This window comes from Rhinolophus hipposideros (genome assembly GCF_964194185.1).
Source record: "Rhinolophus hipposideros genome assembly, chromosome: 3".
Lineage (NCBI taxonomy): Eukaryota > Metazoa > Chordata > Mammalia > Chiroptera > Rhinolophidae > Rhinolophus > Rhinolophus hipposideros.
Window position 1 is genome coordinate 96,468,365 of NC_138049.1, and position 24,102 is coordinate 96,492,466.

Genomic DNA, 24,102 nt, shown 5'->3' on the forward strand with positions numbered 1-24,102 from the left:
ACAGAGGGGGGACAATGTCCTCCTCAACCCAATGTCCAGCTCTACTCTGCAATTCCCAGGGTCTCACCCTCGGGAAGCCCTGTTCCTCAGGGGAGCTTTCCCAGATTTCTGCCTCCTCTACACCTGCCAAATGCCCTCCTCCCAGAGGAGACACGAATTAAAAGTTTTCATTTGCTTGTGTTATTTAAGTTCTCCTTTAATTGCACCTCAATGACCCAGTGCTTGGGTCAATCACCACCCTCAAGGGATTCCCAGTCTGATGGGAGAGGTGCAGCCTTTACCCTCAGAAAGCCCTCAGTTGGAGCGGGGAGACAGAGTCCAGCCCCTGGGAAGCTCCGGTCTGCAGGCGGAGGCAGGTCACGCCCAAATGCTCAAAGGCTGGAGGCCGGGATACTGATGAGGGTGGGTCCTGAGCCCCAGGCCCAAGCTGGGGCGGGTGAGAGCGGCCCCTCCTCTCAGACTGGGCTCCTGGGCTCGGGCGCCTGACGGCGGGTGTGCACCCCGCGGCCGGCCAGGGGCTGCGGCGCCTGCGGGGAGGACCTGCGGGGAGGACCTGCGGGGAGGACCTGCGGGGAGGACCGCGTGAGCCCTGGGCCTGTGGTGCCCGTCTCACCGTGGGGACTCCAGTCGCTGGGGGCCGAGGGCTCTCCTACCCGCAGAGGCTTCGGGACCGTAGGGGGCGCGAGGAACCCGGGGTCCCGCGGGCCAGGGGCCCGGGCCGGGTCCCCTCGCGCGGTACGCAGGTCGCGGAGGTGGCTGCACGTCAGGAGCACGTCAAACAGCAGCAGCTTGAAGAGCAGCAGCCGCAGCGCCCCCAGCCGCAGCGCCTGGCCCGGCATCCCTGCGGGAGGGAGAGGAGCCGGTGAGGGGCCCAGCGGCTAGCCCTCAGCCCCACGCCCGGGAGAATCCTCTGCCCTGGCCGGTCCTCCTCACCTTCGCCCCCAAATCCAGGGAAAGCCCCTCCTTGTGTCTAACCTAAGCTCTTACGGGTAATAATAACAGATACCTGCCTAGCCTTCATTTTATTCTATTCACTAAGGACTGGAGGATGTAGGCCAGGACAGAATTAGCATCCCACGCAAAGGAAGGACGGTAATCGTGTCAAAGGTCTCTATTTTGGTCAAGAAGAGAACCAGACTAGTGACTCTGTCCAGCGGGTGGTGGGACTTTTCCACCATCCAGACAGTTCCTCAAGCCTCTGGTGCTGAGACCATCCATCTGCGCTGCCTAAGGAGAACTTCAAGGGTCCTCTGTTAACTCTCACCTGTGCTTCTCAGCTGGTGTCCAGGAACTGGGCTGAGGTCAGAGGATTTATCCCCATCCTATCCACTGGTAGGCAGAGGCCCAGGCTGGCCATTGTACCAACCCAGCAAGGCAGCCTCTTCAGGGGACAACCACCAACCCCCACTGGGACCCATCAGGCCACAGCCCAACAGGGCCCAAGGTCCTGGTTCCCAGTACTCACCTCTGAGGGGCTCCCAGAGGCAGGTCCTGGCTGAGGAAGTCTCTCCTGCCAGCCAAGGAGAAAGGAGTGAGATTTAGGATGGCACAGGGCAGCTGTTCATGGCATGTCGGATAAATGGACAAATAAACCATCAGTGGGAACCCTGAGCCCATTTGCTGCAAGTTCTCCAAGGGGTTGCAGGTTTCCCTTTCTCCCTACTGTCCCCTGTTCTGTGCCCGGAGAGTTTTGGCACTTTCAGACAAGGAATCGATTTTCTTAGCAGCCTTCTTTGGACGGCAGGGCATTTATTCAACAAACATTCTCAATCAGAAGGTGACAAAACTAACATAATCCAAAAGAGGAAGTAAGTCATCTGGTCAGTAATAATAATAACTAGTTTTGGACATATTACTTAACCTCTCTATGCCTGTAAAAGGAGGGAAATAATATGACCTACTTCATAAATGAAATGTTTACAATTGTGCCTGGCACAGAGTAGACACTGAATAAGTAAGTGATAACGATTTATTATTTAATTATTGTTTGATTTTAATAGGTAGGGTGTCATATATAGGGTGACATATAGATATATCTATATGTGTCACCCTAGGTGTGTGTGTGTGTGTGTGTGTGTGTGTGTGTGTGTGTGTAGAGAGAGACAGAGAGAGGGAGCGAGATTAGCTTTGGTGTGATATGGTTAGTACATATACCTTGATAACATATACTATTTATAAGTATATATATTATAAATTTATATATATATACACATATATATGGCTATATATATGTGTGTGTATGCGTATCTATATCTATATATCTTGACCCGAGGAGGGAGGAAGCATTATTACCTCTTGGAAGTCATGCATCAGAGCCTGGATTTGAATGAAATATCCCAGATGCAAATCACAGGACTCAGGGCCCTGAGGCCACCCTGCTCTGAGCCCAGGCAATCACCTCACCTAGACGGTTGGCACTTGGACACCCTTCATGCCCCCATCGCCTGTGCCTGTCCTCCCTCCCACAATATCCTGGTTCCAGGGTGTGTGAAAGGGACAGGGGTCATCCAAAGGGCCCCAGGTTCTGTCCCCACCTGATAATTGTAGGGGCTGTGTGCTCTGGCTGTGGTCCCCAGCCCCAGGCCCAGTGTGGCAGACCAAGGTCTCCCAGGCTGCCAGCTCCTCAGAGGGCAGGGATAGCTGGGCCAAGCTAGCCCAGGTGCCGTCCGCTGCTGGGGAAGGGCCATAGGTGAAGGCATCCAGTGCACTGCCATTGCCAGCCGAGAACCAGATGGGGCTCTCGAGGCCGGGGGGTGCAACATCGAGGACCAGGCAGACCACCAGCATCTGCTGTTTCCCGTCCACTAGCAGGGTGATTGGAGGGGCCAGAGAGGGGAAGGGTGTGCCGCTCACACCTGCAAGAGACCACGCACCTGTGGGGACCCGATCTCTCTGTGTCCTCCCAGGCCACCATCTCACTGTAGGCTACTCTGCTTCAATCTGTCCTTCCACCATCCATCTACCTATCCTTCCATCCACTCATCCATCCCTCTCTCCTTGTATTTACCTATCTAACCACCATTCCTTCCCTCCATCCTTTCATTCATGCATCTATTTATCCATCTTTTCTTCCATCATCCATCTTTCCTACGTCTCTTCCCTTTATCTTCCGTCTCTATGTCTGTCCATCCATCCATCCTTCCACCACCTAGCTATCATATGTGAACCTTTCCGTGACAGGTACTGGGGATACAACATTAGTTAAGATATTGTCAGGGCCAGCCCGGTGGCTCAGGTGGTTGGAGCGCTGAGCACTTAACGCCAAGGTCTCTGGGAGAACTGCTGTGAGCGGCCAACCACCGACAGACGACGGCGGTGCCAACCGACTGCCTCAGCCGAGGAGAGCGCAAGGCTCATACTACCAGCATGGGCCAGGGAGCTGTGTCCTACACAACTAGACTGAGAAACAACGGCTTGAACCGGAGTGTGTGTGTGTGTGTGTGTGTGTGTGTGTGTATGGGGGAGGAGGACAAAGCGGGGAGGGACGATATTGTCCCTGCTTTAAAAACAACAACAACAACAAAACCCCTTTTATTTATGTAAGTGTGTTTTTCCAGGATCTATCAGCTCCAAGTCAAGTAGTTGTTTCAATCTAGTTGTGGAGGGCACAGCTCACAGTAACCCACGTAGGGATCGAATTGGCAACCTTGTTGTTAAGAGCACCATGCTCTAACCAACTGTGAGCTAACTGGCCACCCCTGTCCCTGCTTTGAAGGAACTCATCCCATAGGAAAGACAGCAGATGCATAAATAAATACTTATAATACCTTGTTGTGCCAGCTTCAGGAGAGTGGTTGCCTCTGGGGAGGAAGGGAAGGAAATACGATCTGGAAGGAGATCAAAAGGGACTTCAAATATATCTGTAACTTTTTGTTTCTTTTAAAAAATATATCTGATTCAAATGTGGCAAGATTTTAACCATTTGTTAATCTGAGTGGAATATGCATAGGTGTTTATATTATTCTAGATTCTTTTCTGTAATCTACTATTTTTTAACAGCTTTGTTTAGATATAATTCATGTACCATGCAGTTCACTCATTTAAGGCGTATGTCTGTAGTCTTTCATCATTAAAAAAAAAAGTAAGTCATATGTGTACTGCAAACATCTGTCCTGTATTTTCCAGAATAGTCCTGATTTTCCACAAATGTATTCTTTTCAGTAAAGATGACTCATTCAATATATAACAAAATATTATTTTTGAATAGTTGTATTTTTTTCCACATGAATGAAATCTCAAAGGTTAAAACTTCCAAACAAATTCACACCATGAGTGAAATGCAGCCAGGTAAAGAAATGCCCCAGGGTGCAAGAAAGGATGCCAGAAAATCTTATGGAGATTTAGGGGGGTGTGGGGGGGTGATCATGAAAGACTTCTTGAAGGTCAAATAAGTGACCTAGTAGCATGTACATGGTAAGAAGCCCACTCAGGATTTGAACTCATATCTGTGACTCCAAATCCCACAGACCACCCCACTTGAAAGGATGACGAAGATTTTGCTACATGACACTGTGGACCAAACCTGGGCCCCTGGCCTCAGAGGGAGTTGATTTGACCATGCCTCATCCACTTAATGTACTGAGTCTCAGTTGCCCCATCAATATAATGGGTTTAATAACAGTAGCCCCTTAAAATCAGTTTGTGACTGTAAAACACCAAGGCAGATAAGTATTAGTACGATTATCAATACTAATAGTAATAAGGCATTGCAAACCAAGGGAGTAGAGAAGGCTGCAGGAACCTCGACCTCCTGAGCCTTTCAGTCGTAAGAACAGAGATATGCTCCAAGTTAAGATCAGCATCCACCTCCTCCACGCAGCTTCCCAGATTGCTCTTCCTCACCCTGGCTACTTCCTTCCCAGATCTCAGGCCACCTGCCATGGGCATTCCCTGCTCTACACGAGTATGGTTTATTTTCCTGTCTAGGGAGAGCTGGTGACACACTGCGGCCCGCCTTTAGAGAAAGGAGATGCCTTAACTCAAAGGTCAAGGACTTTTTCCCACCACACACCTGCAGACATGCACACGCTTCTAAATGAAGCTGGAATTCTCAAACTTGGAGTCCTTTGGCTTGATCTTTGGAGGACCTGGGAAGTCATGGAGGCCCTGAGAATTCTCTTGAGAGCCCATTGATAAGGGGGAGCAGGGAGTGAAGAGGAGACACTCTGAGCCCTGTTGGAACAGGGCACCCTGAGGGCAGGGACTGGGCCAGGAAGGACAGGAGAGGACTTCACCAAGTTGCCATGTCCCGTCACCCCGTATCACATAACACAGCCCTGGCTACCCCACTCCCAACCCCATGGACACCCATCCAGCTTGCTCTTGTGTCTCTATACCTCTAAGAGGTGACTGCCCTCCCTACCAACACTGTGGCCTCCAGGGGAGCAGGACTTGGGGCCAGAGTGAGGTAGCTGGGAGGTAGATTACAATGGGAAAGGGATGACTGGCTTCTGGTGAGACCCTCCCCCGGAGGCCCCAAATGCCTCTGTCCTTCATCCCTGCACCCCACCCACACCCAGGGAACCCAGGGCAAGGGAAGAGGCTTGGGCAGATTAATTGGGGCACAGAGAGGGACCAGGGAGAGGGCTCACCTGTGGGCAGGGCTGGACACCCAAGGGCTAGGAGAAGCAGCAGCCAAGTCTCAGCCATGGGCCACCTAAGAGGAGTCAGGACCCAGCTGCAGACATGAGGTGTGGGCTGGGGGGAGGAGGCACCCACAAGACTGCCTCCCAGGCCACAGGCCCAGCTGCACCTCAGCTGCTCCACCACTGAGCCGTTTCCCCTGTGAGGGGCCCCTCCCACCTCACCCTGGCCCCCAAACCCAATCCTCTCTCAGGGGGCAGGGGAACTCAGGGTGCCACTCCCACAGCAGGAGCAAGATGCCCACACTCCCTCCCATCTGAAGAGCACTTCACAGTATGCAAAGCCTTTTCCTAGTCACTGGCTCTGCCCATTACAGGATATAGAGCACGAGGTGGGATGTAAGGGGCTTAACATATAGCACTTGGTCCCACCCACCCAACTAATGTGAGTTCCATTTCACAGGTGAGACAACTGAGATTCAGAGAGAGTGAGTGACCTCCCAAGGCCACACAGCTGGCAGGTGGCAGAGCCAAAGCTTGAATTGTTTCCTGACAGCTAGCCTTAATATAGCCAAAGGGCCTAATAAACATTTCCATGTTGTTACACATGCCCCTTTTTAAACAGAATTTATTTTTTAGAGCAGTTTCAGGTTGACAGCAAAATTGAGCAGAAGGTTCAGAGAGTTTCCATATATTCCCTGCACTGTCACATAAACTCCCCTCCCCTTTTTTAAGTTTATTTATTGGGGTGACAATTGTTAATGAAATTACATAATTTCAGGTGTACAATTCTGTATTACATCATCTATAAATCCCATTGTGTGTTCACAAAACCCCCTTTTTAAAAAAACAAACTTTTTATAAATGCCATTTTTAGTGACTCCACTAAATTTTAGCTAGCTGTCACTTTGACCCTGAAACTTCCCATCTGAATATATACCTTAATGAAATAATAAGAAATGTAGTCATTATAAGACAAAGATATATGCACAAAAATTGTTCTTTGAAGTATTATATTTAAAGAGCAAGAGCAATTGGAAATAACCTAGTTGTTCAATGCTAGGGGAAGAGCTCGATAAATTCATGTTTGGTGTATTTATATTAATGAATATTATACAGCAGCTTTTCAAATCATCTTTTCAAAGAATGTTTAATGACATGGGACATAGAATAGAGTTTGGTTCAGAGTGTGGGCTGTGAAGGCAGAACGCCTGGCTTTCAATCTTGACTATATTATTCAGGAGCTGTGTGGCTTTCACCAAATTATTTACTTCCCTCATTCTCAATTTCCTCATCTGTACAATGGGGTTGGTAATACCTCCAAGAGGTCCTGTGATATTTAACAAGATAATCTGTGAAGAGGGTTTAGCACCATTTTCTATATAGCAGGTCCTCTTCTTCGTTCAATGTTGTTTTCCTTATAACATTGATGAGAGAAAAAAAATAATTGATTCCCGGCAGGGGCCACTGTCTACGTGGAGTTTGCACGTTCTTCCCATGTCTGAATGGGTTTTCTCCAGGGACTCTGGTGTCCTCCCACGTCCCAAAGGTGTGCATGTGAGGTGAGCTGGGTATCTACATTGCCCCAGTGTGAGAGAGTGTGGGTGTGGGTGAGTGCTCCCTGAAATGGAAGGGCGTCCTGTCCAGGATGGGGGCCCACCTGGCACCCTGGGCTGCTGGGGGTGGGCCCCCGCGACCCAAGACCTTGAACTGGAATAAGTGGTTTGAAAAATAATTACATTATTTGTTTTTATTAATCTTTCTTAAATGTATGATAGTTCACATTTATTTCAATGTTTAATATTAAATGTGTTTTGGGTCTTTACAAGTTTGGTGATGTTTTTGTGACCAGAAATATGCTGTAGGAACCTTTGTTTATATCACTTAGCCTACGGTAAAATTGCTTTGCTTATAATAATTTCACTTAAAGTTGCAGTTTCCAAGAACCTATTGAGGTTCAAGACTTACTGTACATAGTAAGAAGTCATGAATGTTCTCTCTTTCTTAAATGTGTGTATACATAGTGTCATACACAGAAAGTTTAAACAAATAGGATACAAATCTAAATAGAAAAATATATACCCAATTTTGTATAAGAAATATGTAACTATCCCTAAAAGGAAGCAGACAAATGTTACCAATGGTTGTTTCTGTGTGTTAGGATTTTGGGTAGCTTTTATTTTCATCTTTATAATTGTTTATTTCTCGAATTTTCTACAGTGAATCAGTATTATTTTAAAAATCAGAAAAATAAACATTTTTAAAAAATAAAACTACGGACATACTATAGTTCATTTAGCCATTCCTTTACTGTCAGACATTTGGATTTTCTAGTTTGGCACAATGGATATCTTTGTTCATACAGAATTTTCCAAACTCATACTTATTTTTTTTTAACTATTGCCTTGAAGGCCTCTGAATTTTTGTTTTGTTTTTTGTTTAACTTAAAAATTTTTTTAGGGGTGGCCAGTTAGCTCAGTTGGTTAGTGTGGTGCTAATAACACCAAGGTTGCTGGTTTGATCCCGGCATGGGCCAGTGAGCTGCACCCTCCTTAAAAAAAAAAAATAATAATAATAAATTAATTAATTAAACTGTGGTAAAGTACACAGGACACAAAATTTACCATCTTAACAATTTTTAAGTGCACAGTTCAGCGGTATTAAGTACATTCACATTGTTGTACAACCATCACCACCATCCATCTCCAGAATTCTTTTCATCTTGCAAAATGAAAATTCCATATTCATTAAAAACACTACTTCTCCATTCCTCCTCCCCTCAGTCCCTAGCAATCACCATTCTACTTTCTGTCTCTGTGAACTTGTCAACCTCATTAAAGTGGAACCAGATGGAACTTGTCCTGTTGTAGCCTAGGTCAAAATTTCCTTCCTTTTTTAATGCTGAATAATATTCCATTGTATGTGTATACTACATTTTGCTTCTTACCTATTCATCTCTCAGTGGACATCCCTCAATGGTTGCTTCCTGGTTTTAGCTATTGTGAATCTTGTTGGGAACGTGGGTATACAAATACCTCTTTGAGACCCTGCTTTCCATTCTTTTGTGTATACACCCAGAAGTGGAATTGCTGGATTATATGGTAATTTTATTTTTATTTTTAATTTTAATTTGATAGTGGCCATCCTAATGGGTGTGCAGTGGTGCCTCACTATGGTTTCAATCTGCATTTCCCTAAGGAGAAGTAATGTTGAGCATCTAAGGTCTCTGTGTGTTAAGGTTCCCTAATCCACGTCTGTTATACGAATTTATATTCTTCTATGATGTATGAAAGGCCCACTCATCCCTGCCAACATTTGGCATTTTTTTCCATTGGATGATGTAATCTTTAATGGACAATTCAATCAACATAACAAGTAAATCCTTTGTAAACAAGTTTGCTAACAAAAAGAGCTCAGTCTTAGTAGGCATATACTTTGGGGAAAAGCACTACAGGACAACCTATTAGTTGTGCATTTGGCATTTCTTTTTTTTTTAAATCCTAATTTAATCAGTTAAAAATGGCATATCATTCTCTGATCACAGCATTATTTTCCCAAGTAGTTGTTTCTTTCTCTGTATTGTCTGTTTATTATCTTCCTGTACTCCGTTTGTCTTACTAATTTTTTAAAGAGCTTTCACATGTTGAAAATACCAAATCTTTGTATATTGCACTTGGCTGGAGCTATTTCCCAATTCGTTGACTATTTTTAATTTTTTTTTGACCTGCAATGTTTTGTTTTGTATGAACAAACATATCCATCTTCCCTATCGGGATTCATCTCATCTCCTTTAAGCCCTCCTCCCTCTGGAGAATCAATACCTTCCGCTTCTATTGTCTTTTTGGCTTATGTAGTTTAATCCTCCTCCCCAATTTAACTCCGTCAGGAATTAATTTTGGTGTAGATGAAGGATGTGCGTTTAAATTTCTTTTTCCCAAAGGCCTAATCAATTATCCCAGAATTGTTAATTGAATAATCCTTCCTGTCTCCATTATTTGAGAAACGTTCCTTATTACATGTTAATGGCTTTTACGTTGGAAGGTTCATGTCTTCCTGGCTCCCGGATTTCTTTATTCTGGTGCCAGCTTCACCCTATTTCTCTTTGATTATTTTAATGGTCCCCTATGATTATTTTTATTTTAATAATCATGTCTATTGCACTCTCCGTTGTCCTGAGGGAGCCCCCTCCCGCCGCGACTTCGCTCCCGCCCCCTTTCCCGCAGGGCAGTCTGGAGGCCTCGGGCGCCACGTGTTCCCAGGCCCCGCGGCGCCCAGGTGCAGCTCTGTCACCGTGGGTTCCCGCCGGGAGGAGAGGGAGGGAGGCAGGTGTCCCTAACGACTCTCCCGCCCTCCAGCCTGGGGAGGTGCTGGCCCGGGCTCCGTTACCACATTACAGATGGGGAAGAGCCTTCCGGCCTCTTTCGGGTTTCAAGACCTTCCCAGGGAGAAGAAGGTGGAAGACACACTCCCCCCTCCCCACACCCCTCTCTGCCGCCAGCCGCCTCTGTCGCCCATTGCCTGTTTGGGCCACCTCGCGTTGCTATGGATACGCTGCCAGTGGCCCAACCCCAGCTCCCGGGCCACCGGTCTGCCTGAAAGCTTGCTTTGCCTGCTGTCACAGGGTTCCCTCCTTCCGGGTGGCCCAAGCATCTCCCCGCGACTCCACAGTCTTGCTGGTCCTAAAGATGCCCTTGCCCAGGGCGGTGAGGATGCTCTGACACGCTGGCGGGAGATCCCCGAGCTGAATCCCTTCACTGAGCGCCTCACTTGGGACTGAACCTGTCGGTTGCCGACCTGCTACTAAGAGCCAGGCGGTGTTCACACACATTTCATTTACTGCTCACAACCCGCCATCCGGTATGGATCTCATCCCTGTTTTACAGTCGAGGAAACTGAGGCTCAGGAAAACTAGGTTACATCGCTGAAGATTCTCTAGCAGGCAAGTGGTGGAGCTGGGAGTCTATTACAGGGCAGTGTTCACAGGTCTGTGTGTCTCCAATGCTCCCTTCACAGGGCTGGTGGGGTCGGTGGGGGTGAGGGAGAGGAGATCTGGATGGTCACAGGGAAACTCCTCGTATCCTTGGTCCAGATGAAAAATCCCTGTCCCCAACACACACTGTCTCATCAGCTACTATATCATTGGGAGGGGATGGCACTTTGGCAATACTCCCACAGAAACCTACTACGTTAGCTACCACCAGAGTTCACGGAAGTTAGCAAGGGGAGAGGGGGGTTACGAGGCTTAAATTTATCATCATAGCCTCCAGCTTTCACCCCTCAAGAACACATTCTCCTTATCTTTTGCCAGCAGCTTGGCTGGATGGGGTTCTTGACCTGGAGGGTGACTCGAACCTTTATTCCCATAGGGTCTGAGTGCTTGGTGGCCGTGACTGTGTCGGGTTGCTGAAGTTTTCTGTTAATTAAGACTACCAGGCAGAGGACCATTAAGAAGCCCTTAGTGAATCCCCTGGGTTCCAGATCCAGCCCCTACCTCTGCTGTGCGGCAGCACCCTGGTGCTTCGGATTTTCCCTGGTGCTTAGGATGAACCAACCCAGCCATTCTGGTGATGCCTTCCTCTGCCTGTTGGTCCAGCAGCATGAGAAACCAACATGGCCAACGGTCATCTCAGCTTCCAAATCATCAGCTCTCCGATGGTCTCATGGCAGAAATGTTTCTCCCAAACTCCCTGAGTCCAAGGTCACGGGAATGGGTAGCAACAATTCTTCTAGTAGGTGGTAGACGTTAGGTATAATAGTGAGGAGGCCGCTGCCACCCTTAACTCTTGGTTGTATATGAGTTTGATTCTGGTTTTTGTTGAAAGGATACGCTGCATCCTGGAGGATGGCACCTTCACCTTGTAGGGTGTGGCTTCTCGGCTCTGTTCTCCCTGAGCCTTCAGCTGGCCAATCCACCATTCTATCAAGCCAGCTGCTTCAGCACATGGCGAGATCAGTACATTCTCTGGGCATGAGCTCATTGGTACATTTCCTTGGCTATGAAATGTATGACCTGGTTGGAGGCGATGTTATGTGGCCGTGGTGATAGATAAGGTATTCCGTAAGTCCGTGAATGGTGGTGCTGACAGAAGCACTGGAGGCAGAGGTGAATTCATACCTGGAATATGTGTCTGTTCTCATGAGGACACAGCACAGCTCCTCCATGCTAGGAAGGCCCAATCAAATCCATCTACAACCAGGTAAGAATGGCGCCTAATCAGGGACTCAGCATCGAGCTGTAAGTAGGATGGACACTGAACACTGGACACAGCCAGGTTAGTCTCGGAGCGGGGAAGAGTATGTTACTGAGCCAAAGCATAACTTCCATCTCAGCCACTGAACAACCCTGGAGTGCCTGGGAAAACAGGCACAGGACGGTCATCTTGTCTACCTGATGACCATTCTTTCCCATGCCTTATTATGGGCCATTGTAGTTACCCTGCCTTTGGCTCTTAAGTGTCACCACCTGGCCTGTATATTACCAGGATACCTACCATTCTTCTCCCTGAGACCAGGAGATCCAGTTCCACTGATCCAATCTGCCTAGCATTTCCCACGAGCACCTCCAGCCTGCAGAGGACAGCCATCAGAGCAACTCAAGCATGCTGGTGGCCCTCACCAATGCATTCCTTCATGCTTTGGTAAAGGGAGTGTTTTCCTGACCCCTTTAAAATATGTGGCTAGGGCTGGCTGAGCAGATTGCCTGTAACAAATCCAATCCAGCATTTCTATCTGAGATTTCAGATGCCTTCCTTTATAGTATGCCAGGGAAGTTCTGGCATTTCAAGCTCATTAACGGTAGGCTACCATTAAGTCCAGGTTTTAATTAACCAACCTAGCAGACTATTAACGCCTCTCCCAGGTGCTCGGGCCAACATATTAAATCCCAAATCCTGGATGAGCGTCTGTGACCATGAGTTTAGCCAAGCTAAGCCTCACATTCCACACTCCTGGGTCTATTTTTCTTCGAACCCTCTCTCACACAATGTTCCCTTGGCTTCTGCCAAGGCACTTTGGCAAAGCCTGTAACTCTTTCTGTCTGGGCATTCTCTTAGTGTGGGCTTTGTGCTTCTCTACCCAGGCTGCGCTGGGATCTAACTCAGGAAGGGCCTCGGGCCAAGGGGGGATGGAGGGGGAAAGGGTTCAGAGGCTGACGGCCTAGGAAACAGGAGCACTACAAGGGGAGGTTGTCTCCACAGACAAGACCGGTTCAAGAGCATTTGGGGATTCAAACTTCTCAGGCTTGTCCGTGTCTGGCCAAATGGCCCCGTCCCATCTCCGGGTCTCATCCATTCCCCATCCATGCCCTTACCTTAGTAGAAGAGACCTAGAGGGCTAAGTATTTAATTAGCACTTCAACTTGTTAACTCTTACAATGACATCCTGGGACGAGTCCTCAGCCATATAAACCCTCTTTGCCTGGAGGAGATGAGAGATGCCTTGAAGGTACCATCAAGGTGTTCTGATTGCTCACTCACATCTCCTGTCAGACGGTAACTGCCAGTTCTCCTTTCCCGTACGTGTCCCTGTGGCCATGGGAAGCCAAATAACTCCATGCCTTTGTGAAGAGCCATAGCCATTTCATCTCCCATCTCCTCACCTCAGCAATGCAGTACCTTACCCTTCATCCCATGGCACCCCCAATGATCACTATTGTGATACCTCTGCACGCAGTGGATTACCTGGGTGCATTTCCCCTCCGCAAGGAGGCTTCCCCTGCACTCCTTGGATTTATGATCAATCCCAGTATCCTATTTGAGGCTGCTCCTGGATCCGATTCCTGTCCTGGTGAGTATGGGCAGGCAATAAATGACACACTTATATTGGGTAATTTGAGAATTTAATAAAAGAACTATTTACAGAGATGTGGCAGCATGAAGGGAACTCCGAAGGGACAATGCAGTACCTGGGACAATGCAGTAACAGGCCTGAAAAATGAGGGGAAGGAGCAGTGGCAGGGGCCCAAGCCAGAGAGCTGTGGGGACGGTCCCTGCCAGTGGTGATCCTGTAGGGAGGGGAACGGGAGAATAAACACCCTGACCTCCTTCTCCTTTCTTCTGCTGGCTCCCTTGTTGTCCAAACCCCAAAGCCAGAGAGTAAGGGCGCCTATTGAAGGCATCTGTAGGTGTCACTGTCCAGGAAGCTGGGTGGACAAGAGAGAGGACCTGGCGAGGGCGACAGAAGACAGCCAGCATCACCACTCACCTGATAAGAATATGAGTAACTGCCTTTGTGGGCATCATTCATTATCCCATTGAATCCACTGAACAATTCTGTGAGGCAGACACTACCTCATTTACAGACAGGAAGTCTGAAGTGCAGATAAGTGAAATAACTTGCTCCAAAGTCCCAAAGCTCCTAAGTTTCAGAGGTGGATTAGGACCTGGGCTCAATCTCCAGGCTCCTCCTCCCCTGGACCTCACATGGCTCATTCACATGGACCCTCTAATCACATGGTTGGTCTTCTGGCATGGCCAGCCCAGTCCTGAAACTATTTAGGGGCCACCATGAGTCACTTTGTGGCATAAGTTATCAGGGCTAACCATGAATATCATTCCTGATACTTGGAACATTCCAAGAATTTAGTCTCCCTCCCAGGAACGAGGGACAAAGGCCAGCCAAATTCTCTGTTATTCACCATTTAGTGTGGTCTGTTTTCTCCAGACTAGACTCCCAAGATCCCCCTCTTCCAGCTTTTTGTTTTGACAAGTTTCAAACCATGTAGATTCACCAATTCTTAACAATTTTGCCACAATTTGCTCTCTCCCCGTCATCCTGACACTTCACCCCTAAATACTTCGGATGTATCTTGTATGAACAAGGGCATTCTCCCACATAACCAAAGCACAATTATTGCACTCAAGAAATTTAACAGATACACGGTAGTCCCTCTTATCTGCAGTTTCGCTTTCTGTGGTTTGTTACAGGTGGTCAACCATGGTCTGAACATATTACATGGAAAATTCCAGAAATAAACAATTCATAAGTTTTAAATTGCACACCGAGTAGTGTGAGGAAATCTCGAGCTGTCTAGTGCTGTCTTTTATAACTGATGTTCCCCCCATCTTGGATCCAATCCGGGATCACACTTTGTATTTTTCTTATCTCTTATAATCTAACATAGTTGCTCAATCTTGTCTTTTCCTGTCTTTTATGACATTGACATTTATGAAGTGTCCAGGAGAGTCATTTAGCAGGATGACTCTCTTTGGTTTGTCTGTTCATTTCAAGATCAGATTCAGAGTGAACATTTTTGGCCGAGATGTAGTATTTCTACAGGTGTGGTGTGCTCAGCGCATCACCCCAGGAGACGTGCGGTGCCACTTTGTCCTAGTAACAGCAATTCCAATTGGGTTACCTGATTAAGCTGGTGTTTGTCAGATCAGGCTAGCTGTCGATAAATTTAGAAACCTGGGAATTACTGGCACTGACTTTCCAAGCAGCCAGAGGGACTGTAGCACAAATGGCCTGGCTTCATCTTCTCTTAACCCCTTTGGGAACACCAGAAGTTTTGATGGCAGGAAATGGGAAGAGTGTGGCGAGGCTCTGTAGTATGGGTCCTTACTCCCAGTTCTCCTGGGGCCACGGGAGAGAGCTCCACAGCTATTTTCTGTCAGCTGCCGTGGAGCCCGGGATGGAGATTATCCCCGGCCATGTGTCTGTATGTGTCCCCGGACGTGTGCACTTCTGCATGCTCGTGAAAGTTAGTACAAGCGCGGTGCCTGTGCACGTGTGCAAACGTGGACCTGTCGGCCTGCCCCAGCGTCTCCACATGCACGGTCCGTTCTGTGCAGGCCTTCCAGTTTCTTCTAAAGCCTTCCACGTTGGAGGTTCTGGGGCGGGCTAAATTGTGCGTGTGCGTGTGTGTGAAGCATTTCTGCGCAGAGCCGGTTAGGGTTCTCAAGCGCTCCCCCCTTCCTGGGCCGCCTTGGTATGTTCTGCATCCCCTTCGACAGTGGTTGCGCCCATCCCACCGGAAGTGTTGGCTTCTCCGCCGGGCTGGCGGGTCAGACACCGCACGGACATGGACCCGACCGGCCATGCGCCCGGCGATGGGAGCCGGTCGGACCCAGCTCGCGCGACTGCGGAGTCAGCCCAGGCCTCGGCGCCCCTGTCGCAGCTCCTGCAGCTGGTCCAGCAGGGCCGGGAGCTCCCGGGCCTGGAAAGGCGCAACATCGCGGCGACCCATGGCGAGCCCACGGCGTCCCAGCTCCCACGGAGGCCCAAGCCCTGGGAGGCAGCGGGCCCGGCGGAGGCCCCCGCGCCGCCGCTCTAGGCCTGGGCCACGGGCCTCGCCGACCCGGGAGAGCGGCGAGAGGAAGCGCCTGAAGCAGCCCCGAGCGAGGACACCTGTGGGTGCCGGGCGCTCGACGTCCTGGCCGCGGAGACCTGCTGGGCCTGACATCGGTACCGACCAGGTGTTCCTCTTGTGCTTTCGCCCTGACCGGTCTCAGCTGGACTTAAGCCTCCGGGGAGCAGCGTCGGGGTGGTTTTGTCCCCGTATTTCCGTATCATGATACTTTTAAAAAATTGTCTTTACATGTAATTGAAACAAATCTCATGCTTATCTACGATGCATAGATGTTTTCATTTTTAAAATGGGACTCAGGACCCCCTAACGGGGTCTGACCCACTGGGAACAGTTTCTTAGGAATGTTCAGAACGTCGGTGTTTAGCTCCCCCTTCAGCTTATTCTGGTGGTCGTGGAAGTGAACTGGGGATTCAGGTGGCATTTTGATGTTAGGCAGCCACTCTCCAGATAGGAAGAGAATAAAAGGTTTGATAAAATTTGGCCCCAGAATGATTTAAAAAATACATTAAATGAAATCCCAAAACATTAAAAACTTTTAAAAAGCCCTAGAATCCTCGGCTCTGGGAACTAGATGGGCTGGCAAAGGGCCAGAAGCTTCGAGCTGAGGAAATGTTCTTACAACCACCTCCTGAAGTCAAGTTCTCTCAACAGGCCACGCGGTACACTTACTCTTGCTTCCTAAAACTAATGTTTCCTACACCTAGGGCAGGGATACACGAATCCTCAGATTATATAATAGGTCTAGCTTTTCCCAGAAATAAGGCGACTGCCACTTGTCCAGGGAATGGTCACATCCCTTGAATCTGATTTCACGCTTTCGAGTAACACGTATTCCTGACAGGTTAACTCTTGAGCCAACCAACCTAATTAGTTACCTCATAACCTGGCACATTTTAAGGAACTGTCATACCACTAACTCAATCTCACAGCTATGTCTGAGGGCCCCATGAGCCAAATGCGCAGCAAAGATGATCTTCAGGGACCAGGGGACACAATGGCTAAACATGTTTTGAAGTCTTAAGCTGGGCCTGCCACACCCTCCCCCACTGCAGGTTGAGGCAACTGATAGGAACAGAGGGAGGAACCTAGGGGAGGACAGGGGTGATAGACACAAGCCGGACTGGACTCTCCGGGTCTAACGTCCCCAGGAGCCCGAGTGTTGGTCTATGACATCATTACCAGCAAGACAGAGCGCAACCCTTCTGGAGGAGCTGCATCTAGAATATGCAAGAAAGGCTCTAAACAGTGCTAATTTCATCCCTGCCAGTGTAAGAGAACAGTCTATTTTTGCCTAATTTGGGTGTTTTACAAAGGACTCGTCATCGGGGAAACCGGAAAATGCCGCCCTGAAGCCCAGCAGAAACAAATGGCGGGCATTTCCCTGAATTAAAGACGCACAGGGGCTCACACTCGACCACTGTGTTCTTGCATAGGAGACACCCACTGGTTTGAAGGTAAAAAGCTTGTGGTGCCGTGGTCTTCCACAGCACACGGAACCCGACTAGCAAGGCAGGGCTGGGAACCCACCCTGACAGTGCAGGACTTTCTCGCAGAAGGTGCACGGGTCCCTGAGAAGAGTCTGAACACGCGGAACTTCCAAGCAAAAACCTGAGTATGTGCATGTTTTCCTGGGGAAAGGGTCCTTCCCTTCTCATAGATCCAATGGGTTAAAATCCTGAGCTCGAGAAAAGGACTAAGCCCAGCGCAGGCTAGGTTAAGGAAGCCACCAGACAGTCTGAGAGCCAGCCCAGCCTGAGAGCTTGCAAAGCTGTCACTGGAAAGTTAGAACACAGACTCATGGCAGAGACAACTAAGCACTGTTTTTGTGCTCTTTGAACTGTATTACAAGTTCTTTCCAAAACAAGGCCTTAGGAAACGCCAGGGTCAAGTGTGCCCCTGGGCTTGGCTCACTGCCATCTTGTATTCATGCCTGGGTATTCATCCACCAACATTAAACCCCTGGATAGAAGATGTGATGGAACAGGACCCCTCCTCCATGGCACGAGTCCCTTGCTGATTTCAGAGGAGGCAGCAGCAGCCGCCAATGTGGAAAACAGGGATTTTTCCTTTGGAATTGGGTTGTGATGAGATGGGCCTGCCAGGAATATTGCCATCTTTGCCCTGACTCTTCCCCTCCAGTTTCTGAAGATATCGCAGAAAATAATCTCCTTTGAAGATACTGGATAATTCCAAAAAACAAAGACGTGCTTCCAATGCATTGTGCTTTCAGATATTCTGGGAGGCAGAAAAAGAATTTCATCAATACAAATTCACTGTCACTTGGCACCTAAAAGTAATAACAAAGAGCAATTTCAAAAAGTTAAGATTCCTCCCACAAAATAGATGACTTAAATCTTCAAATTCTTTTGAAATTAGTTTTTGGTATTACTTTCTCTCCATTTCCAGCTAAATAACCACAGGAAGGCAGACATTTTGTTACTCAACATTTTCTAGCCTGTAACTCCTGGGATAGAGTCCCATGTCCTAACCAGGCAATCACTCTTCTGAGCACGTCTCCATCCATTAGACATGTAAATACCAGCCTCCCCCACACCCCAATGCCAAAGTTACTCTCAAACACTGGTAAATGCAAAAAGAATTTCTAAGTGGCAAGGCATAGCCCATCAAAAGCCAGCCCAAGGGCAGTTTGCAGCCCCGCCTCACCTGGGTTTAGTTCAGCTGTCGGATGAGCTGATTGATGCGTTCACCTCGATAGCCAGGTGAGCCTACTTCCTTGAGGAAGCCCACTCTATTCTTGGTAGCATGACGGGCCACTGAGAGATGGAAAGGGCACAAGAACCCTGAGATCACCTGGAAATTCTTCCCCGGGAAGGCAATTTCATGAATGAGGTCTTCCAAGCAAATGACACCAAACTTCCCTAAGAAACATAAGGGCACAGTTTACTTAAAGTTTCCCCAGCATATACTGCAAGGCTGTCATACGCCAGAGCGGGGCCCTCTGGCAGGTTCCTGGGACTCCAAGAATACGATCTGGATCCCACCTCAAGACCACCAAAGATCCTTACTCTCTGCTAAAACTGACCCCTAAGATACACTCACCCAGGTGCTCCTCAATCACTGTGTTGTCTGTCAAAGGGATGATTTTATTCTTGACCTTGGCTTGTCCACGTTTCAAGATGAGTTCCCGGACAGACTTCAGATTTGGAAATCTATGAGATGCAGAATCAAGTGCAGCCTGAGCCATCCGCTGGCACACGGGCCATTTAGTCCTGCAGCCTGGCTGAGGACAGATTCTCCCAACTACCCCTTCTCCTCACCAGGAAGGGTCCTGTACTCACAGCACCGCCGGGATGGCTGACAACATTACAGTGAAGAAGGTGGTAAAAAACCAGAGTGGCCCCGACCAATGTAATTAGAAATTAAAATTTATGGATATATGTTCACCATGAAAGAAAAAAAAAAGGCCTTAGGTGACACTCTACTCATCATGTAGGTGACCATCTACAAGATGATGGAAGAGTCTGAAATTAAATCCAAACCTTTGTTGGGTTTTAATAGTTGAAGGAATACACCCAGCTCTGTTTCAAGACTCCTAGCTCTACTTCAAGACTCCAAGACTTAGTTTCTGTTTTTGCTTATCTTACTCAGCCTTAGCCTATAAATGAACAAGCCCCGCAAGGTACAGTTCACAGTACAGCAGCAGCGCTGACGTCTCCTCTATCTGCCCCATATTCCAAGGTTGATTTCTGGTGACTTTGTTCACAGCAAAATGTTCTTTCAACAAAAGCTTCGGAGAACAGTTAAGTACCCTGTGGATCTTAAAATTCTCAACATGCTCAAACACAATCTTATGTGAATACACACACACACAAAAACCTTACTCACCCCCACGTCACATAAGGTTCCACTACACGCAGTGTTTTTATGGTTTTGGGGGTCACTTTGAAAAAAACTCCACTGAAAATCTTCTTCAGGCGAAGCCTTGCAATGGTCCTCTGCACCGTTAAACTCACCCCATTAATCCTGAAATGAACAGCAGAGGAAGTCAGGCTCTATTCAGTTTATGTCAATCCAGCAAGCCCCTATAAAATGCGCGTTACTACTGGACATCCAGAGAGTAAGACACAGACTGTGCCTTACTGAGTTCAGCTGACCAGGAGGCAGCTACATAAGCAGGTCATTTCCATGGGATATGGAGCAATGCCTGAGATGTTATGGTAAGAGAGACGGTGAGGGTGAGAGAGAGAGAGAGAGCGCACGCATGTGCGCGAGCACGCGAGCTATGTATGTTAAGCCAAGGAAGCTGGACTTGCTTCTGTGGGCAGGAAGTCTTTAAGGAGACATGATCAGATTTCTTTTTGACAATCACTAAGGAGAGGACAGATCTGAGAGTATGACACCAGAGGCAGGGAAACCTAGTTAGAAAGCTAATGTGACAGTACAGGAGAGAGACTATGGACAGTGGTCGGAGGCTAATAAAGAGCTCACAAATACTTAAAACCCACAAGTTTCTGGTTTGGGTGACTGGGTAGGGGAAATAGGAAGAGGCAGAGTTGCATGTGCACGTAGGTATGCGCAGGGAAGATTCCACCAAATGTATAAAAAGCTTTATACACTCTCCCTAGCACTGAATATGCACCATCTATTAATACTTGACCTTGGTTCAGTTCCTAGAATGATGCCTTGATTACACCACTTCAGGACTTTGTGCATCTATGCTGGAGAGCCTTCCTTTAACAGGGAAATCCTTACGTTTGCAGGCCTCGGTTTCAAATTCCTGCTTTAGAAGTGTCCTCAACCAGAACACACAGCTCCCCCACCTCTACCCCCAATCCAGCACTTAAGTGTGTTTTCATGTCTATTTACCCCAAGTCAGTCTCCTCAACCTTGAAGACAAAAACTGTTGTACTCAACCCTGAATTCCCAGCACAACTTGCCTTAGTGGTTCACAGCCTATTATCCCATCCCTCTAGAAAGGGGTCTAAAGCTGACTCGTTTGCCCCAGTCTCACGTATCTGGCAAGTTACCTACCTTTGGATGCGTACAACAAAGGCCAAGGAATGTTCATCTGGCACTTCCAAACCATGAGGTTTCACTTCTAGTCGTCTGAGGCGCACTTTGTCACGTTGTTGCCGCCAGGCATCGTGTAGGAACCATTCCAGTCGCTTAAACCTGAACTCTTTTCCTTTCCTCTGTTACAGAGAAGGCAGGTCATTATCACCGTTTTGTCTCTAGTCATCTTTACTTTCACAACGGTAATTCATTACTCACTATCGATAGAGATTATTTCCCCCTATGTTCCACAAAGGGGAGCAAACAAACTCCTCCACTCTTATACAAGGAAAATAAATGAGATACCCAAGTAAAGGTGTAGTTGAGAAAAATGGGGGAGCTTCTGGGAAAAGTCCTTGCTAAATAAAAAAATTAGTTCACATGCTGTTCGTGTTTACCAACAAGCACTTAAGGAACTGAACAGTTAAGCATCACAAAGTATAAAATAAGCCATGAGCTTTTTATTTCCTGCCTCCAAAATACGTATTTATCCAAAAACATTTAGCAAATAGCCAAATTGTTTGGCACATTTAAAAAATATGTATGTTTTCTTCCAGATACACAAGGACATTCGGCCTCTCAAATCACTTGGTATGAACATGGCAGGTACAATCTCCACCCCACTTTTTCCTTTACAAGCTGCTCCACTATCTGGCCCGTAGAAAGTGTTTGGTAAATATTTGCTAAATGAACACATGAGCCATATACTCGGATGGCAGAAGGTACTGTCAAATCTAGTTCAACCCGTGCAGGATAAAACTCACCAAATACAAATTCCTTCCTCCTGCTTGCCCACTATTACCTGCTTCTTTTCCAAAAGCGCCTGCTTTGCCTGGGTAGCTTTGAGGGCCTGATAAGCCTTCCTCTTTTTCAGGAGATTTTCTGGAACCAAAGGGATCTTTTTTCTTTGCCTAATACAGAAAATTGAGATCAGCGACAGTATTTAGGAAACGAATGTTCAATGAATTACCAAACTATTTCCCAGGCTTCAGGAAACACTCCTGCCTTCTAATTCCTGAGGACTGAGGCTCTCCTGGAACCCGTGATTTCTGGCTGCAGTCCTCAAAACGGACTCCTAACATTCCCTCGGCCCCAAAGCCTTAAAAAAAAATTAAGAACCCTCGAGCCACTGGTCCTCGTATGTGTCAATGCAGCTTTTACTGGGTTGACACAGCCTTTCGAACACTAGCAGCGATGAGATTCTAGTAAAACCCTGTGGGGCTAGAGTGGGTGCAGACCCAATTGCAGGGGAAACACCAAAGTCAGGCTGGGAGAACCCAAACTTGGCACTGTTCAGCTCGCTGCCTGAAAATCAATTTTCGCCCCTCGAGGTAAACCGAATTTCACTACAGCTCCACTCCGCCTGCCCGCTGGAACCCTACGGCTGGAACCCTCTTCACCCCCATCCGCTGTTATCTGGAGCCTTTTCTATGCTCTTCCTTCAGCCCACAAGTAACCCTATTTTCCGCCACCGAGAAATAAACACCGGAGATGGCACTGGATGCTCATCTCCCCACTTCAGAGATTCAAAGCCCCAAATACTCACTCTTCCTCCGCCATCTTTACAATGCTGCGGCTGCTGCTCATGCGTAGTCCCACCACGTGAGGCAGAGCCGAACCGCTCTATGTTTATCTGACCATAGAGACGTCTCCTGGCTTACGACCCAGACAGCCAGCGCCCTTACTAGGAAGTAGTGTACCGCTGGGGTCTTGCTAACCTCGGTTCCTGCCAAAAGTTGTATAAAGCTACAGTTCCAGGAGATTTAGAGCCTGTGTCATCTTCAAACCCCAGCCCTTTTCACTTAAACTACACTCTCATAAGGCCGGTGGCTAGGTTCCAAACACACGCTTCCCACAATGCACCTGACTTCCGGTGGAGGGCGGGCGCCGCTCCCCGGCTTCCGCTCGCTGCGCTGCTCCAGGAAGGAACACAGGCGATCTCCGCACCCTTTTCGCTGGGTGCCCAGAACTATAGCTGGGTGCCCAGGCGCTATAGCTGTGGCTGTCACGTGTGGGTGGAGGTGTTTATGGACGATTTAGGGTGGTAAAAAATGCAGCTCCAGTTCTATCTGCCCAGCTTCGTCACTGGGCCCTTGATCTGTGTACCTTTACCCATAGAAGTGTATAATAATGGACTTTATCAAATAGCCTTACGAGGGTTATATGAGCTACTCCCTATAAAAGGGCTCAACACAAAGTCTGACAGTAAGTGAACACTATGTTAATTATTAGTGCTGGACCGAAAACTAGAAATTTCTCTTTGCCGTCTCCTCTCGTACAGCTCTTACCACCTGGAACATGCCTCCTTTTCTCCTGGTCTTCATAAAACAATGAAAAACAACTCAAGTCCTGGTCTTCTGGAAACCTCGAGAGCGTCGCGTCTCAAGTGTTAATCTGCATAGGAGTTACCTGAGGATCTTGTTAAAAATGCAGATTTTTATTCCGGAAGGGGTGGGTCGATAGGCTGCGTTTTAAACATGCTTCAGAGCGACGCCCACGCTTTAGGTCTGTGGGCTGGCAAGGCGCTAGAGGAGTCTCCTTCCTTTCTGTGAATTCCTTCAACACGTGTTTTTCAGCATTTCCCCCCTTGATACTAGGAGGGCAGGGACGGTGCAGCCTTGCTCATCGCTGATCCTAAGGGTCTAGCACGTTTCTCAGTCTTGGCACTATTGGGATTTGGGGCCAGACAATGCTTTGTCATGGGGGGCTGTCCTGTGCGTTGTAGAAAGTTGAGCATCATCCAAGACTTCTGTGGGCTACGTGCCAGTAACACCCCCACCCCAAGTTGTGACAAAAATGTCTCCAGGCATTTGTCAAATGTCTAGCACAGTATATTTAGTTATCCTGAGTCCAGGGCAGTGTCACTATTTGACAGCAATTACAGGCATCACCACAGCCTATCCTGTACTGTGTGGTTTCCCTAATGGGTTGGCCGCTCTGAAGGCAGGGAACTTGACTCTGACTTCTCTGTATCTCCTACAGCACCTATCACAAGGGACACCTGCAGGGGCTTGTTAATTAAGTTCAAGGCGTCATATTGGTATGTGTCATGTAATTGGTCCAATCAGAAAGACAGTGCCATGCACAGAGCTTACTACCTGATGAACAAATAGCAAAGGACAACACAATCTTCGAGGTCACAGACTGGTGTGAAGCTTTCTCGTCCTTTCAGCACCTCACCATGGTCTTACTTTGTAA

At 48.0% G+C, this 24,102-nt stretch overlaps 2 protein-coding genes across 3 annotated transcripts; both read right to left on the bottom strand.

The window, feature by feature from the left end:
* Nucleotides 1-455: 455 nt before the first annotated feature.
* PTCRA (pre T cell antigen receptor alpha) lies at nucleotides 456-5,649 on the bottom strand (the record flags this gene model as incomplete). The annotated part of the gene is made up of 5 exons (XM_081042312.1): nucleotides 456-841; nucleotides 1,466-1,510; nucleotides 2,535-2,855; nucleotides 3,768-3,800; nucleotides 5,592-5,649. The coding sequence occupies 5 exons, from the start codon at nucleotides 5,647-5,649 to the stop codon at nucleotides 456-458; spliced, it is 843 nt and encodes a 280-aa protein (XP_080898438.1).
* Nucleotides 5,650-17,696: 12,047 nt separating this feature from the next.
* On the bottom strand, nucleotides 17,697-22,779 carry RPL7L1 (ribosomal protein L7 like 1). 2 transcript variants are annotated; one of them, XM_081036199.1, is made up of 7 exons: nucleotides 22,451-22,779; nucleotides 21,707-21,815; nucleotides 20,884-21,044; nucleotides 19,738-19,875; nucleotides 18,952-19,061; nucleotides 18,556-18,770; nucleotides 17,697-18,126 (listed from the first exon to the last, which is right to left on the bottom strand). In XM_081036199.1, the coding sequence occupies exons 1-6, from the start codon at nucleotides 22,489-22,491 to the stop codon at nucleotides 18,562-18,564; spliced, it is 768 nt and encodes a 255-aa protein (XP_080892325.1). In that variant the 5' UTR covers nucleotides 22,492-22,779; the 3' UTR covers nucleotides 17,697-18,126; nucleotides 18,556-18,561. The 2 variants fall into 2 exon arrangements, with proteins under 2 accessions (XP_080892325.1, XP_080892326.1); XM_081036200.1 differs by having other exon boundaries at nucleotides 17,697-18,178.
* Nucleotides 22,780-24,102: the final 1,323 nt, after the last annotated feature.

Bases quoted from the DNA above. Each gene is read 5' to 3' on its own strand.
- RPL7L1 (XM_081036199.1), bottom strand. From the start codon at position 22,491: ATGAGCAGCAGCCGCAGCATTGTAAAGATGGCGGAGGAAGA. The intron at 21,045-21,706 runs GTAATAGTGGGC...TCTCTGTAACAG, and splicing joins CGCTTTTGGAAAAGAAGCAG to AGGAAAGGAAAAGAGTTCAG. The intron at 19,062-19,737 runs GTGAGTAAGGTT...TGCATCTCATAG, and splicing joins GAACCTTATGTGACGTGGGG to ATTTCCAAATCTGAAGTCTG.